At 40.9% G+C, this 16033-nt stretch overlaps 1 protein-coding gene across 4 annotated transcripts in view; it reads left to right on the forward strand.

Annotated features, from left to right (window-relative positions):
* The window catches only part of ZFP64 (ZFP64 zinc finger protein), a 96808-nt gene that overhangs the window by 37786 nt on the left and 42989 nt on the right, over positions 1 to 16033 (forward strand). For 3 of the 4 annotated variants that reach the window (XM_025399932.1, XM_025399935.1, XM_025399933.1), the window contains one exon: positions 1261 to 3413. The exons of the other annotated variant lie outside the window; for it this stretch is intronic. In XM_025399932.1, coding sequence (XP_025255717.1) covers positions 1261 to 2543 — 1283 coding nt within the window. In that variant the 3' untranslated portion in view covers positions 2544 to 3413. Of the gene's footprint in view, positions 1 to 1260; positions 3414 to 16033 lie in introns of those variants that run through there. 4 annotated transcript variants of the gene reach the window in all.

Raw genomic sequence — 16033 nt, forward strand, 5'->3', positions numbered from 1 at the left:
AAAAAAAAAAAAAAAAAAAAAAAAAAAAAAAAAAAAAAAAAAAAAGCTGGAACACCATCCCAGTCTTGTGGGTTTATGTCCTAAGAAAGCAAACATCTGTTATATGTACAGATAATTACCTAGCATCTAAAGATACCAGATTTGGAGTCAGCCTGGATTGGAATCCAAGCCCTGCTTTGCACTACTGGGCGACCAAGAACAAGTTATATAGTCTCTCTGGGTCTCAGCCTTCTTCTCTGTGTAACTGTGTTGAAAAACGATATTAATAATAGTACCCACCACAGGGCCATCTTCCCAGCATCAAGCGAGACCACGCTTGTGGAGTACTCAGCATAGCGCCTGCCATCCCGGAAGCCATTGAAGAATATTAGCTGCTATTTTGCTTACTTAAACAATGTTGAAATGAGGGGTCGCCAATTTGCTTGAATTGTCATTGCCTCAGATAATTTGGACTTGGCATTCATTGAGGAAGTAAATTTGGAATATGATATCCATTCAGATGTTTGCAGTTTCACTTGCCTTGCTCATCTTTCAGCGAATATGAATTTTTTTTAAAAAAATCAAGCAGCTGGATTTTGTAACTTCACAAATAAAGAACGCAGCTGGCAATATGGGATAAATAAATTTTGTGCAATAAACACATCTTTATTAATAAAGATCTGCATGAAATAGAAGCTGGGTGTTTCCATCATTGTAAAACCATACTCCAATGAGTGCAGCACGGAGCTGACCCGTTCGAAAATGTATTGTTGAATCTGTTACAACATGTAACTCAGTCAAACTCAGCGGGTTGTGCCAAAGTCTTCAACTGTGAACCATTAACTAGCAGAGTGGGCACATTAACAGTATGAAAGATAGTTTGAGTGTTTTTTTGTTTTTTTTTTTTTTTTTTTTTGTTTTTTTTTTTTTGTTTTTTTGATACGGAGTCTCGCTCTGTCGCCCAGGCTGGAGTGCAAGTTTGAGTGTTTTAAAGAATATAACAAGTATACTTGTAAATCTTATTTTATCTGGGACAATTAAATTGCTCTTTTCGATCTCCCATTTTTCTTCTGGGTTTGATACTGGTGGTGGTGGTTTGGGTCTGGGGAAAGAAAAAGAAACCCTGCCCCTCTTCCCCCACTCCCAGGGGCTTCTAGAAGCTGCAGTTAGAAGGTCTGCACCCACCCACCTTGTATAAGCGATTTTCTGGTGTGTGCTTCGGGGGGATCCGCTGTGGTTGTTGCCTGCCTGTTCTTATCGAAACTCACCTTGTGTTGACAGGGGACGCCCCCTTCCAGTGCTGGCTCTGTAGCGCCAAGTTCAAAATCAGCTCGGACTTGAAAAGGCACATGCGGGTGCACTCAGGGGAGAAGCCTTTCAAGTGCGAGTTCTGCAACGTCCGCTGCACCATGAAGGGGAACCTCAAGTCGCACATCCGCATCAAGCACAGCGGGAATAACTTCAAGTGTCCGCACTGCGACTTCCTGGGTGACAGCAAAGCCACCCTCCGGAAGCACAGCCGCGTGCACCAGTCGGAGCATCCCGAGAAGTGCTCGGAATGCAGCTACTCCTGCTCCAGCAAGGCCGCCCTGCGCATCCACGAGCGCATCCACTGCACCGACCGCCCTTTCAAATGCAACTACTGCAGCTTTGACACCAAACAGCCTAGCAACCTGAGCAAGCACATGAAGAAGTTCCATGCGGACATGGTTAAGACTGAGGCTCTGGAGAGGAAGGACACGGGCAGGCAAAGCAGCCGGCAGGTGGCCAAGCTCGATGCCAAGAAGACTTTCCACTGCGATATATGCGACGCCTCCTTCATGCGGGAGGACTCACTCCGCAGCCACAAGAGACAGCACAGTGAGTACAATGAGAGTAAGAACTCCGACGTGACCGTCCTCCAGTTTCAGATCGACCCCAGCAAGCAGCCCGCCACGCCCCTCACTGTGGGACACCTCCAGGTACCCCTCCAGCCCAGCCAAGTGCCCCAGTTCAGCGAGGGAAGAGTCAAAATCATCGTCGGGCATCAGGTGCCACAGGCGAACACCATCGTCCAGGCTGCCGCCGCTGCAGTGAACATCGTCCCGCCTGCTTTGGTGGCCCAGAACCCAGAGGAACTCCCGGGGAACAGCCGGCTGCAGATCCTGCGCCAGGTCAGTCTGATCGCCCCCCCTCAGTCCTCGCGGTGTCCGAGCGAGGCGGGCGCAATGACCCAGCCGGCTGTCCTGCTGACCACTCACGACCAGACGGACGGAGCCACTCTGCACCAAACTCTCATCCCCACGGCCCCAGGTGGCCCCCAGGAAGGCTCTGGCAATCAGACTTTCATTACCAGTTCGGGTATTACTTGCACTGACTTTGAAGGCCTAAACGCCTTGATTCAGGAGGGGACAGCAGAAGTGACAGTGGTGAGCGATGGAGGCCAGAACATCGCAGTGGCCACCACTGCGCCGCCGGTGTTCTCCTCCTCTTCCCAGCAAGAACTACCCAAGCAGACCTACTCCATCATTCAAGGGGCAGCCCATCCAGCTTTGCTCTGTCCCGCTGACTCCATACCAGATTAGTGCTTAAAAAACAAAAGGAGTGGGGGAAAGGAATTGAGAAAAAGAAATCATAAGTAGAATTCTCTAAAAGGTTTGCTCTTCATGTTTTCTTTGTTTTGTTTTGTTTTTGAGACGAAGTCTCGCTCTGTTTCCCAGGCTGGAGTGCAGTGGCGCAATCTTGGCTCACTGCAAGTCAGCCTCCCAGGTTCAAGCGATTCTGGTGCCTCAGCCTCCCGAGTAGCTGGGACCACAGGTGTACGACACCATGACTGGCTAATTTTTGTATATTTGATAGAGACGGGGTTTCATCATGTTGAACTCCAGACCTCAAGTGATCTGCCCACCTCAGCCTCCCAAAAGTGCTGGGATTACAGGTGTGAGCCACCATGCCTGGCCGTGGTTTGCTCTTAATATTTTTAAGGATGGCTGTGAATCCCCCTGGCCCCATAATAAATTGTAATTTTATACTGCTTACTATAATTTTTTTTAACACTGTAACAACTTTGAGACCACCTCTGAATCGTCACATCATACTGTTGTAGAATCTTAAATGTTACCAAGGTGATTCCAATGAGGGGTTGGAATTAAATGCATTAAGTAGTGAATATATGTGTTTGTTTCCAACTTGATTTTCCAACTCTGATAAAGGTTTTTGTCCATCTTATTAAATTTGTGTAGTAAATGGTACTTCCCAGCCTCTCTTTTGCCCCATTCTGGAATAATCCCCAGAGTTTGGGGGGATTCATGTTTTCCACATGTAAGCCTGTTGGCATGAAGGACCATTTTCTACATAATGTGACATGGATACTTGACCCCCCAAAAACAAATGTTTAGTGCTAATGAGCAGCAAATGAATGGTTCCCTAATAAATTGATATCTGATTAAAATATACTGAATGTTAATGATTCTTTAGAGCCAAGGTCGGATTTGGGAATGATGGGGTGTGAGTCATTAGTCAAAAACAACCTGAAGCAGCAAAGGTTTTTAATCCTCTCATAAATATCACACAGTCATCTTACCTCCTCCACAGTCACATTAAATAGATGTGGTACCTAACGTGATAAAGTGATCCATCCCACTGTCGTTTTCATTTTGAAACCTCAGACTGACAATCCTGGCATTTCTGTTTAGATGCAAAAATGATCAAAGTTTCTACTAACAAGACAGAATTTTCTAGAATAGCATTTTTGAGATGTTAATATCTGTGCAGAACCCAGATGAGTGGACTGAGAGCGTACCTAGATTTTTTCCAGAGCATAGGTTGTATTGAGAAGAGGAAAATTCAAATTGTGCGGTTTTCCGTTGAGATGCTGTTTGATCAGTAGGTGGTGCCAGAGAGCAAGCTAGAATCACCCATGCTTGTACCTTAAGCCATTCTCTAGTGTTGTAATACCACTCATTTCTGCTGTCAGCAAGGATTGGTGAGAAGAGGAGGTTACTCTTGCGACAGAAGCATATTTAGAATATTATGAGAATACTTAGATACATTTTTACCACTTTTATTCTTCTTTCTTTGATCCATAATATTTGAACACAATTTTGATGACTTGCTATATTATATTTGCCATAATTTCTTTATTTTCCTATCATCAATGATAATAGTGAGTTATTAGCTATGGTTTTTGGTAAGAAACAGAAAAGGCTTGCAGTATACAATGTTAGTGATTTAAATAATTTTGTCACTTTAAACTCACTGCTTACAACCCTTTAGAAAACTGTTCTGCTTTTGAATTTCAGCTGGGAAACTTCCATTGTCCTGATCCTATTTTCTACATCTTTCTTTTTTCCCACTTTTTTTAACTGTAAAGGATTTTTTCCTGATTATAATGTGTATTCAAGATAGAAAATATGAAAAACAGAATATTACTAGAAAAAAATAGAAGTTACTAATAATCTTACTGTCCAGATACAAACTATACAGACTGTAACCATTTTGATGGACTTCCTATCAATCTTTTTTTTTTCTTTTTTGAGACAGTCTCTCACTTCGCCCAGTCTGGAGTGCGGTGGTGCGATCTGGGCTCACTACAAGCTCCACCTCCCGGGTTCACACCATTCTCCTGCCTCAGCCTCCCGAGTAGCTGGGACTTTAGGCGCCCACCACCATGCCCGGCTAATGTTTTGTATTTTTAGTAGAGACAGGGTTTCACCATAGCCAGGATGGTCTCGATCTCCAGACCTCATGATCTGCCCACCTCGGCCTCCCAAAGTGCTGGGTTTACAGGTGTGAGCCACCGCGCCCAGACCCTATCACTCTTTTTTTATGCTTATGTATATATGTTTTCTACTCCAGTTATAAAGTTGTAGTTTAATTAAGCATAATATTTTTATATTCTATATTTCTTTTTGCATCCTTAGATCTCTACCTACCAGCTGCCTTCCATATATATACATACACAAACATACATACACATGCATGGACATGTACACACATGCATATTTGATTTGTTGGTTGTTTTGTCTCTTTACAAACTACAACAGTAAAACTTATTCTTTGGAATAAATTACACACAGAATTGTACAAACACCAAGCCAACAACTTCCAGCCCCTCCATATTCTCACCCCATCCAAGGTAAGTAATGTTAGGTGCTCTGTATTCTTACCAATATATGTGGACTCAAAAGATAACATAGAAAACGTTTTCCTAGTTCTACAGTAATTGTATCATACTCTGCACATTTCTCTGCAACTTGCTTTGATTATTCCATCTATAGACCTAGTTTTTTTAAACAAACGTTACAGACATGCCAGGGTTTAGTCCGTCATCTTGCTATTATGATTATTAAGGTTGTCTGAGGAATAGTTTTGCCATTACAAACTGCCCCAGTAAACTTTCATATTCTTTTTTTTTTTTTTTTTCTGTAAGTATTCGAAAGAGTAAGTTTCGTGGAGCTTGCATAGTTTGTACTTACATAAATATGGATTAATTTTCACAATGATAGTCTCATCCATGATGTGGGCCTAACTACCTTTGGAAGTTTTGTCAATCTGCTGTGTGAAAATGGTTATCTGGCCTTCATGCACTCCCCTAGCTGGTGTTGTGGTCTGCGTTTTCTGAGACATCTCTGCATAGCCTGGTTGACCATGTGTGCTTCTCTCTTCTGTGAACTTAGAACTCTTACTCCCTCCTTTTTCTCCTTGGCTGTTGGGAAGTTGGGAACACTAACCCGACATCAGTCACACATTGCTGAGTTTCTTCCCCTCCTGTCATTGTGTTTTGACTTTACTTGTGGGGCTGTCACCATATAAAAATGACTGTCTTTTTCTGTGGTTAGATGCTCCTGTCGCTTCATTTGTGGCACCTGTATTTTCTAAGAACATCCATCCTTCCCCTGAGATTAAATTGGTTTTCCCTTTAGTGTTTTTCCTGCTTGCTTGTTTGTTTTTCATTGGCTCCTTGCTGCAGCCAGAATTCGTTTTTTTTTTTTCCTTCTTTCCTTTTTTTTTTTTTTCTTGTTTTGAGACAGAGTCTGGCTCTGTCGTCCAGCCTGGAGTACAGTGGCACGATCTCAGCTCACTGCCCGCTCTGCCTCCCAGGCTCAGGCAATTCTCCTGCCTCAGCCTCCCAAGTAGCTGGGATCACAGGTGTGTGCCACCATGCCTGGCTAATTTTTATATTTTTAGTAGAGACGAGATTTCACCATGTTGGCCATGCTGGTCTCAAACTCCTGGCCTCCTGTGATCTGCCCACCTCAGCCTCCCAGAGTGCTGGGATTACAGCTCATGCCCAGAACTCATATTTATATGTTATGATGAACAAGTTTGACTGTCTGCTTATGCCAGAACCATTTGTTAAATATTATTTTCCTGAAAACTGAAATCCTAATTTAACTCATGTAGATAAAGTTCACAAATATACTTCCAGAACTTCTTTATTCTGGAAGATTAGAGATCTGAGATTCCAGAAGATGATCTGGCTTGCTAACGTCACTTATTTGATCATATTAGCATGAAGGTAAGCTTAATCTTTTAGACTTACAAAGCTTCCCCCAGCTATTATTTTCCAAAATTTTCTTAGCAATTCTTAGATATTTATTCTTCCAAAGGAACTGTTATTTTATCCAGTACCTAAACCACCCCCACCAAAAAAGAAAACCTTTTGGAATTTTTTATTGAAATTGCACCAGTATTTTATATGAACTTATCAAAAGAATGACCATGAAAATATTAAGTCTTCTAACCAAAAACCTTTATTTAACTCCTATTGTAAACATTATTCAGTCAAATTATGTAGTCTATTTTTATTATATAAGGTCTGTGTTTCTTTTTTTTGAGATGGAGTCTCGCTATGTCATCCAGGCTGGAGTGCAGTGGCGCAATTTTGGCTCACTGGGTTCAAGCGATTCTCCCACTTCAGCCTCTTGAGTAGCTGGGATTATAGGCGCCTGCCACCATTCCTGGCTAATTTTTGTGTGTGTATTTTTACTAGAGATGGGGTTTGGCCATGTTGGCCAGGCTGGTCTTGCACTCCTGGCCTCAAGTGATCCGCCTGCCTTGGCCTCCCAAAGTGCTGGGATTACAGGAGTGAGCCACCGTGCCCGGCCCTGTGTTTTTTTATTATTCCATAATTTTATCATAATTGTGAATAGGAATTTTTGTATTTGTTGCAGACATCAAGAAAAGCCAAAATAGACTATATTTGTCTATATTAAAGAAAAATTCTCAGTAATGAATTGTATTTATTAGAAATCCTTGGTCTCTGATAAATATGATTTATAATTATCTGATGTAGTCTTTTATTTTCATATTGTTTTATCTCTTCCCTTAGAATATTTTTACTACTTATTTTGTTTTCTTGTCCTGTTGCTTTAGCCAGAACCTCCAAACAACGCTGATACAGCTGGCATCCTTGCTGTGATTCCTAATTCTAACTTTAGAATTTTCCAATGTAATATACACCACTCCTTTGGATAATGGTTTTTATATACTTAGGTCATTTTCTTCTGCTCCGGTTTTCACTTAGAGTGAAATCGCTTGAACCCAGGAGGTGGAGGCAGCAGTGAGCCAAAATTGCGCTGCTGCACTCCAGCCTGGGCGACAGAGCGCAACTCCATCTCAAAAAAAAGAAACACAGACCTTATATAATAAAAATAGACTAAATAATTTGACTGAATAATGTTTACAATGGAGTTGAATAAAGGTTTTTGAGTAGAAGACTTAATATTTTCATAGTAATTCTTTTGATAAGTTCATATAAAATACTGATGCAATTTCACTTATCAGGGTAGCTTGCTGAATTTTATCAAATATCGTCTTAAAATCGTTAGCCATAAGTATTTAGGTTTTGCACTTAAATATGTTGACACAGTGAATTCGTATAGCATATACCCTGGTACGTTAAGTCACCTTGCATTCCTGGAACAAATCCTCTTGGTCATGTTGAATTATTCTTCCAAAACACTGCTGGATTTCATTTGCTAATATCTTACCTGGAAGTTTTACAACTCTAGCCATTTGCTGCGTAATGGCATTTTGGTCAACAACAGACTGCATATTACAGTGGTGATCTCATAATAATAATGGAGCTGAAACATTTCTATTGCCTACTGATATCTTGATGATCCTGACCCTGCATAGGCTGAGGCTAGTGTGCATGTTTGTGTCTTAGTTTTTTTTTTTTTTAAGTTGAAAAAGTAAAAGAGAAAAAAATAGAAAAGGCTTATAGAATCAGGATATAAAGAAATAATATTTTTGTATGGTTATACAATGCTTGTGTTTTCAGCTGAGTGTTATTACAAAAGACTTTGATAAGAGTCAAAATCTTTATAATTAATACATGTATAAAGTAAAAAAGTTACAATAAGCTATACTTAATTTACTACTGAAGAAAGAATTTTTTAATAAATTTAGAGTAGTCTAAGTGTACAGTGTTTATAAGGTCTACAGTAGTACATAGTCCTGACCTAAGCCTGCACATTCACTCACCGCTCACCCACTGACTCACCCAGAGCAACTTCCAATCCTGCAAGCTCCATTCATGATAAGTGTCCTAAACAGGTGTACCATATTTTTATCTTTTATACCATTATTTTTACTGTACTTTTGTTTTGTTTTGTTTTTGAGATAGGGTCTTACTCTGTCACACAGGCTGGAGTACAGTGGCACAATCACAGCTCACCTCACTGCCGTCTTTACCTCCCCAGGCTCAGGTGATCCTCCCACCTCAGCCTCCCAAGTAGCTGGGACCACAGGCATGTACCACGACGTATTTTTTTGTAGAGATGGGTGTTGGCATGCTGCCCAGGCTGGTCTTGAATTCCTGGGCTCAAGTGATCTACCCACCTCAGCCTCCCAAAGTGCTGGGATTACAGGCACGAGCCACCACGCCTGGGCTGCAGTACCTTTTCTATGTTTAGTTATATTTAGATAGACAAGTACTTACCATTGTGTTACCATTACCTACAGTACTCAGCACATTCACGTGCTGTATGGATTTCTAGCCTAGGAACCATAGACTACGCCGTATTTCTCAGAATGGATCCCTGTTGATAAGTGGCAATGACTTGTATACACATACAACACACTGGTCTCTAGTTTTCTTTTTTAGTGCTATCTCTGATTTTTGCTTGTTTCTTACAGAACTCTAAAAATAAATTGGAGCTTGTGCAACTCTAAAAATACACTGGAGCTCTTCTCTTCTTTTTCGGTAACCTGCTATAGGTTGACTATCTCAGAAATTACCTGTTCTATTATCTTGGCTGATAGTCTTTTTCATTGTAACGTTCTTAACAAACTTCCCAATTATTTTCTGTAATTAGTGATCTGTTCAGGTCGTGTATCTTATCTGGATCAGTTTTAGTAGTTTATATTTAGCAAAAGAAAAAAAAATCATTTGCTCTAAATTTTCAATTCAATTATGCGGCCCTATGATTCCATTTAACTTTCTTTTTAAAATATTTTAATAACTTTGGCATTTGGGGGTCCATCACCTTTCTTGTTACTACTGGTTTTGGGGTTTCCTTTTTTATTGTTGTATTTTTAGTCTTCTACTTAGCATGCTAAGGGTTTACTTATTTAGTCATTTGTATTAAAGTAAAAGTAGCACTTTTGCTTTTATTTATTTCTCTACTCCTCTCCCATTTCATTCATTTCAGCTTTCAGCTTTTTTTTTTTTTGAGACGGAGTCTCGCTCTGTCACCCAGGCTGGAGTGCAGTGGCGCAATCTCAGCTCACTGCAAGCTCCGCCTCCTGGGTTCAAGTGATTCTCCTGCCTCAGCCTCCTGAGTAGCTGGGACTACAGGTGTGCACCACCACACCCAGCTAGTTTTTTTGTATTTTTTGTAGAAATGGGGTTTCACCATATTGACCAGGATGGTCTCGATCTCTTGACCTCGTGATCCGCCTGCCTTGGCCTCCCAAAGTGCTGGGATTACAGGTGTGAGCCACTGCTCCCGGCCTCAGCTTTTAGTTTAATAATTCTTTCCCCTGCTTTTCTTTCATTTTATTTTGTTATTCTAGTTTCATATATTAAGTTCACTTATTCAGTCTTTAGCAATAACAATATTTAAAGCTATATATTTTCCATTACGCATTCACCTGTGTTAAAAGATAATTTTTTGAGTTAAAATCATGACTGTCATACAAATATAAGATTAGCACATGTCAAGTATTCATTAATTAAAGGAGGAATCTGTAAGATACAACAGGCTCAAAGGAGAATCAACAAATGCATGATTACATAGACAATCAGGAATGCTGAAACAAATTCACCAACAGCTGCAAAACTGGTCACTATCTCCAGAGTAGTAATCAGTTGCGTTCCATCAAAAGAAATCTGTTTGCAGTGCTGTGGATGAGTTATTTGCAATACTATCTGTTTCTGTAACCTGCAAAGTTGTAAAATGGCCAGGCACGGTGGTTCACGCCTATAATCTCAGCACTTTGGGAGGCCAAGGCAAAAGGATCACATGAGTCCAAGCATTCCAGACCAGCCTGAGCAACATAGGAGAGACCCTCTCTCTACAAATACTATCAAAAAAAAAAAATTGGCTGGGCGTGGTGGTGTGCACCTGTAGTCCCAGCTACTCTAGAGGCTGAGATTGGAGGATCACTTGATCTGGGGAGATTGAGGTTTCAGTGAGCTACGATCACGCACCACCGCTCTCTAGCCTTGGTGACAGAGTGAGACCGTGTCTAAAAAAAAAAAAAAAAAAAAAAATGAAGGTGTAAAATAGCTCAAAACCATTAAAGGGCACTAACCTCTATAGAAGCAGATAATCCAGAACTGGGAACTGACAGGATACCCTGTCATCGTTTTTTTTTTTGTCTTGAGACGGAGTCTCACTCTGTTACCTAGGCTGGAGTGCTGTGGCGTGATCTCGGCTCACTGCAAGCTCCGCCTCCCGGGCTCACGCCATTCTCCTGCCTCAGCCTCCTGAGTAGCTGGGACTACAGGCGCCCGCCACCACGCCCAGCTAATTTTTTTGTATTTTTAGTAGAGACGGGATTTCACTGTGTTAGTGAGGATGGTCTCAATCTCCTGACCTCGTGATCCGCCCGCTCTGGCCTCCCAAAGTGCTGGGATTACAGGCGTGAGCCACCATGCTCGGCTGATATCCTGTGATCTTTATTGCCTACAAAATCATTCAAAAATTTTCCTTATATCCATCCCCATAAACTTTTATATGACATGCCCTTCTTTCCATAAACTTCTAGACTTTGTTATTTCAGTTTTGGGGATGGTTAGTTGGTTGCTTTGAAGGGGATAGGACCAGAATCCAGGGGTTCTATAAAGGTATGTTTCCTATTTTGCAAGTACGGGCATATTTCAGAGATATTGTGAGTCTGGTTCCAGACCACCACAATAAAGCAAATATCACAGTGAAGTGAGTCACACATATTTTTTAATTTCCCAGTGCATATAAAAGTTATGTTTATTCTATACTAAAGTCTATTAAGGGCACAATAGCATTGTGACTTTTAAAAGTACATACTTAAATTTAAAAATATTATGTTGCTAAAAATTGCTGACAATCATATGAGCCTTCGGCAAGTTGCAGTCATTTTGCTGATAAAGGATCTTCCTCAGTGCCAATGGCTGCTGACTGATCAGGGTTGTGGTTGCTGAAGGTTGGGGTAACTGTAGTAATTTATTAAAATAAGACAACAACAAAGTTTGCCACATCAATGGACTCTTCCTCTTTTTTGCCTTTTTTTTTTTTTTTTTTTTTTTTTAGACGGAGTCTCACTCTGTCACCCAGGGTGCAGTGCAATGGCACGATCTCAGCTCACTGCAAGCTCTGCCTCCTGGGTTCAAGCAATTCTCCTGCCTCAGCCTCCTGAGTAGCTGGGACTATAGGCGCGCCCCACCATGCCCAGCTAATTTTTATATGTTTAGTAGAGATGGTGTTTCAACATGTTGGTCAGGCTGGTCTCAAACTCCTAACCTTGTGATCAGCCCGCCTCGGCCTCCCAAAATGCTGGGATTACAGGTGTGAGCCATCGCACCTGGCCTCTTTTTTGCCTTTTTTGGTATAAATTTAAGGGGTACAAGTGCGTGCAGTTTTGTTACATGGATATATTGCATAGAGGTGAAATCTGGGCTTTTAATGTAACCATCACCCAAATAATGTACATTTTAACCATTAAGCAATTTGTGTGTGTGTCTGTGTCTGTGTGTGTGTGTGTGTGTGTGTGTGTGTGATGAAGTTTCACTCTGTCACCTAGGCTGGAATGCTGTGGCGCAATCTCAGCTCACTGCTACTTCCACTGCCCGAGTTCAAGCAATTATCCTGCTTCAGTCTCCCATGTAGCCGGGATTACAGGCACGTGCCACCATGCCCAGCTAATTTTTGTATTTTTAATAGAGATGGGGTTTCACCATGCTGGCCAGACTGGTCTCGAACTCCTGACCTTAGGTCATCTGCCCACCTTGGCCTCCCAAAGTGCTGGGATTACAGGCGTGAGCCACCACGCCAGACCCATTAAGCAATCTCTTATCCCTTACCTCCCTCCCATCCTTCTGAGTCTGTAATGTCTATTATTCCACACTGTATGCCCATGTATAAACATTATTGAGCTCCCACTTATAAGTGAGACCATTCAGTGTTTAACTCTCTGTTTCTGAGTTATTTCGTGTAAAATAACAGCCTCCAGTTTCATCTGTGTTGCTGCAAAAGACATAATTAAATCTTTTCATGAAAGATTTCTCTGTAACATCTAATGCTGTTGGATATCACTCTACTCATAATAAGACTGCTTTCAAAATTGGACTAATCCTCTCAAACCCTGGCACTGCTTAATCAGCTAAGGCTATGTAATATTTTAAGTTGTTTGTTGTCATTTTCACAATGTTCAGAACATCTTTACCAGGAGTAGATGCCATCTCAAGGAACCACTTCCTTTGCTCAGTCATAAGAAGCAACTCCTCATCCATTCAAGTTCTCTCATAAGATTACAGCAATTCAGCCACATCTTCAGGTTCCACTTCTAATTCTAGTTCTCTTGCTATCTCCACCATCTCTGCAGCTACTTCCTCCACTGAGGTCTTGAACTCTCTCAAGTTCATTTTTGGCAATTGGAATCAAGTTCTTACAAACTCCTGCTAAGGTCGATATTTTGACCTCCCCCCAAGAATCACGAATGATCTTCATGGCATTTAGAATGGTGAATCCTTCATCTTGATGTTCTGGTGAAAAAAAAAAAATGAATAGTGAATCCTTTTTAGAAGGTTTCCAATGTACTTTGCCCAGATGCATCAGAGGAATCACTATCACAGCTATAGTCTTAAAAAATGTATTACTCCAATAAGACTTCAAGGTCAAAATTACCCCCACATCCATGGGCTACAGGTTGGAGGTTATGTTAGCAGGCATGAAAACAACATTTGTCTCCTTGTACATCTCCATCAGAGCTCTTGGGTGACCAGGTGCATTGTCAATAAGCAGTAATATTTTGGAAGGAACCTATTTTCTGAGCAGTAGGTCTCAACATGGGGCTTAAAATATTCAGTAGACCATGCTGTAAACAGAGGTGCTGTCATCCAGCCTTCATGGTTCCATTTCTAGAGCCTAGACAGTAGTTTTAGCATCATTCTTAAGGGCCTTAGGATTTTTGGAATGGTAAACGAGCACTGGCTTCAACTTTAAGTTACCAGCTATATTAGCCCCTAACAAGAAAGTCAGCCTGTCCTTTGAAGCTTTGAAGTCAGACTTTGACTTCTCCTCTCTAGCTATGAACGTCCTAGATGGCATCTTCTTCCAGTAGGAGACAGTTTTATCTACATTGAAAAATCTATTTAGTGTAGCCTCCTTCATCAGTGATCTTAGCTAGATCTTCTGGGTAACTTGCTGCAGCTTCTACATCAGCACCTGCTGCTTCACTTTGCACTTTTATGATCTGGAGATGGCTTCTTTCTTTAAGCCTCCTGAACCAACTTCTGCTAGCTTCCAATTTTCTTCTGCAGCTTCCTCAGCTCTCTCAGTCTCCATAGAATTTAAGGCGTTAGGTCCTTGCTCTGGATTAGGCTTTGGCTGAAGACAATGTCATGGCTGGTGTGATCTTCTATTCAGACCACTCAAACGTTCTTCACATCAACAATAGGGTGTTTCACTTTCTTATCATTCATATGTTCACTGGAGTAGCACTTTTAATTTCTTTGCAGAACTTTTCCTTTGCATTCACCACTTGGCTAACTGGTGCAAAAGGCCCAGCTTTCAGCCTGTCTTGGCTTTCAACATGCCTTCCTCACCAAGCTTAACCTTGTCTAGCTTTTGATTTAAAGTGAGAGACATGGGACTCTTTCTTTCACTGGCACACTTAGAGGCCATTATAGGGTTATTAATTGGCCTAATTTCAACATTGTTGAGTCTCAGGGAATAGGGAAGCTCAAGCAGAGGGAGAGAGATGGGAACAGCTGTTCTGTGTACCAGTCAGAACACACAGTACATTTATCAATTAACTTCGCCATCTTATATGGACATGGTTCACGGCACCCCGAAGCAATTACAAGAGTAATATTAAAGATTACCAATCACAGATCACCATAACAGATATAATAATAACAAAAAGCTTGAAATGTGAGAATTACCAGAATATGACACAGAGAACCAAAGTGAGCACCCGCTGTTGGAAAAATGGTGCCCATAAGACTTGTTCGATGCGGGCTTGCCACAAACTTCAATGTGTGAAAAAAAACAAAACAAAACAAAAAAACTAGGCATCTGCAAAGCAGAATAAAGCTAAGGACAATCAAACAAGGTGTGCCTCGATTACAATTTGTGAAACTATATTTTGGCTTTTGGTTTCTGATGTTACTGGGTTTTGGCCTGAAAATGTGACCTGTAAAATAAATATTTTTCTCCCTCATTATGCCATTTTCTTTGTTTTGTTTTTGTTTTTTGTGTTTTTTTGACTTTTATTTTAGGTTTGGGAGTACGTATGCAGGTTTTTTACCTAGGTAAATTGCATGTCATTTGGGGGGGCAGGTTTTTTACCTGGGTAAATTGCATGTCACTGGCGTTTTGTGTATAAATGGTTTGGTCACCCAGGTAGTGAGTATAGTACTAAGTAGTTCTTCAACCCTCAACTTCCTCCCTCCCTCCACCTTCAAGTAGGCCCCAGTGTCTGTTGTTCCTATCTTTGTGTCCACAGGTACTCAATGTTTAGCTCCCACTTATAAGTGAAAACATGTGGTATTTGGTTTTCTGTTCCTGCATTAATTCACTTAGGATAATGACCTCCAGCTGCATCTATGTTGCTGCAAAGTCCATGATTTCATGTTGTTATGGCTGTGACGTATTCCATGGTGTACGTACCACATTTCCTTGATCCAGTCCATCACTGATGGACATCTAGGTTGGTTCCATGTTGCTATCGTGAATAGTGCTGTGATGAACATATGCATGCATGTGACTTTGGTAGAATGATTTGTATTAATGGGATTGCTGAGTTAAGTGGTAGTTCTAAGTTCTTTGAGAAATCTCCGAACTGCTTTCCACACTGGCAGAACTAAGTTACATTCCCACAAGCAGTATACAAATGTTTCCTTTTGTCCTCAACCTCGCGAATATCTTTAGTTTTCTGCCTTTTTCACGGTAGCCACGGTGACTAGTGTGGGATGGTATCTCACGGTGCTTTTGATTTACGTCTCTCTCGTGATTAGGATGTTGAGCATTTTTTCATATGTTTGTTGGCTGCTTGTATGTCTTCTTATAATTTAATAGTTTTCTGTATGGCTATTTACATGACCAAGTTTTGTACGTATTTGGTGACTATTAGAGAAGAATATATAGTCTCTGTAAAGTTTAAATTTTTATGAATTATTCAGTTCTTCTAATCCTTTCTTAGTTTCTGTCTATTTGGTAAACTGTGAAAGAAATATTTTTAAAATCTTTCATGAGGATTGCATTTTTAAAACCAAGCTTTCCTTATATTACCAGGGTGCTTTTTAAAACTATATTTTGCCATATGTTATTTGATGTATACAAAGTTTGTAGCTATTCTATGTTCTTTGTCATTTTTTCCTTTTATTCTTATGTACCTGTTCCTTCTATTTAATAATAGCTTTTGG

Source organism: Theropithecus gelada, chromosome 10 (genome assembly GCF_003255815.1).
Source record: "Theropithecus gelada isolate Dixy chromosome 10, Tgel_1.0, whole genome shotgun sequence".
Taxonomy (NCBI): Eukaryota; Metazoa; Chordata; class Mammalia; order Primates; family Cercopithecidae; genus Theropithecus; species Theropithecus gelada.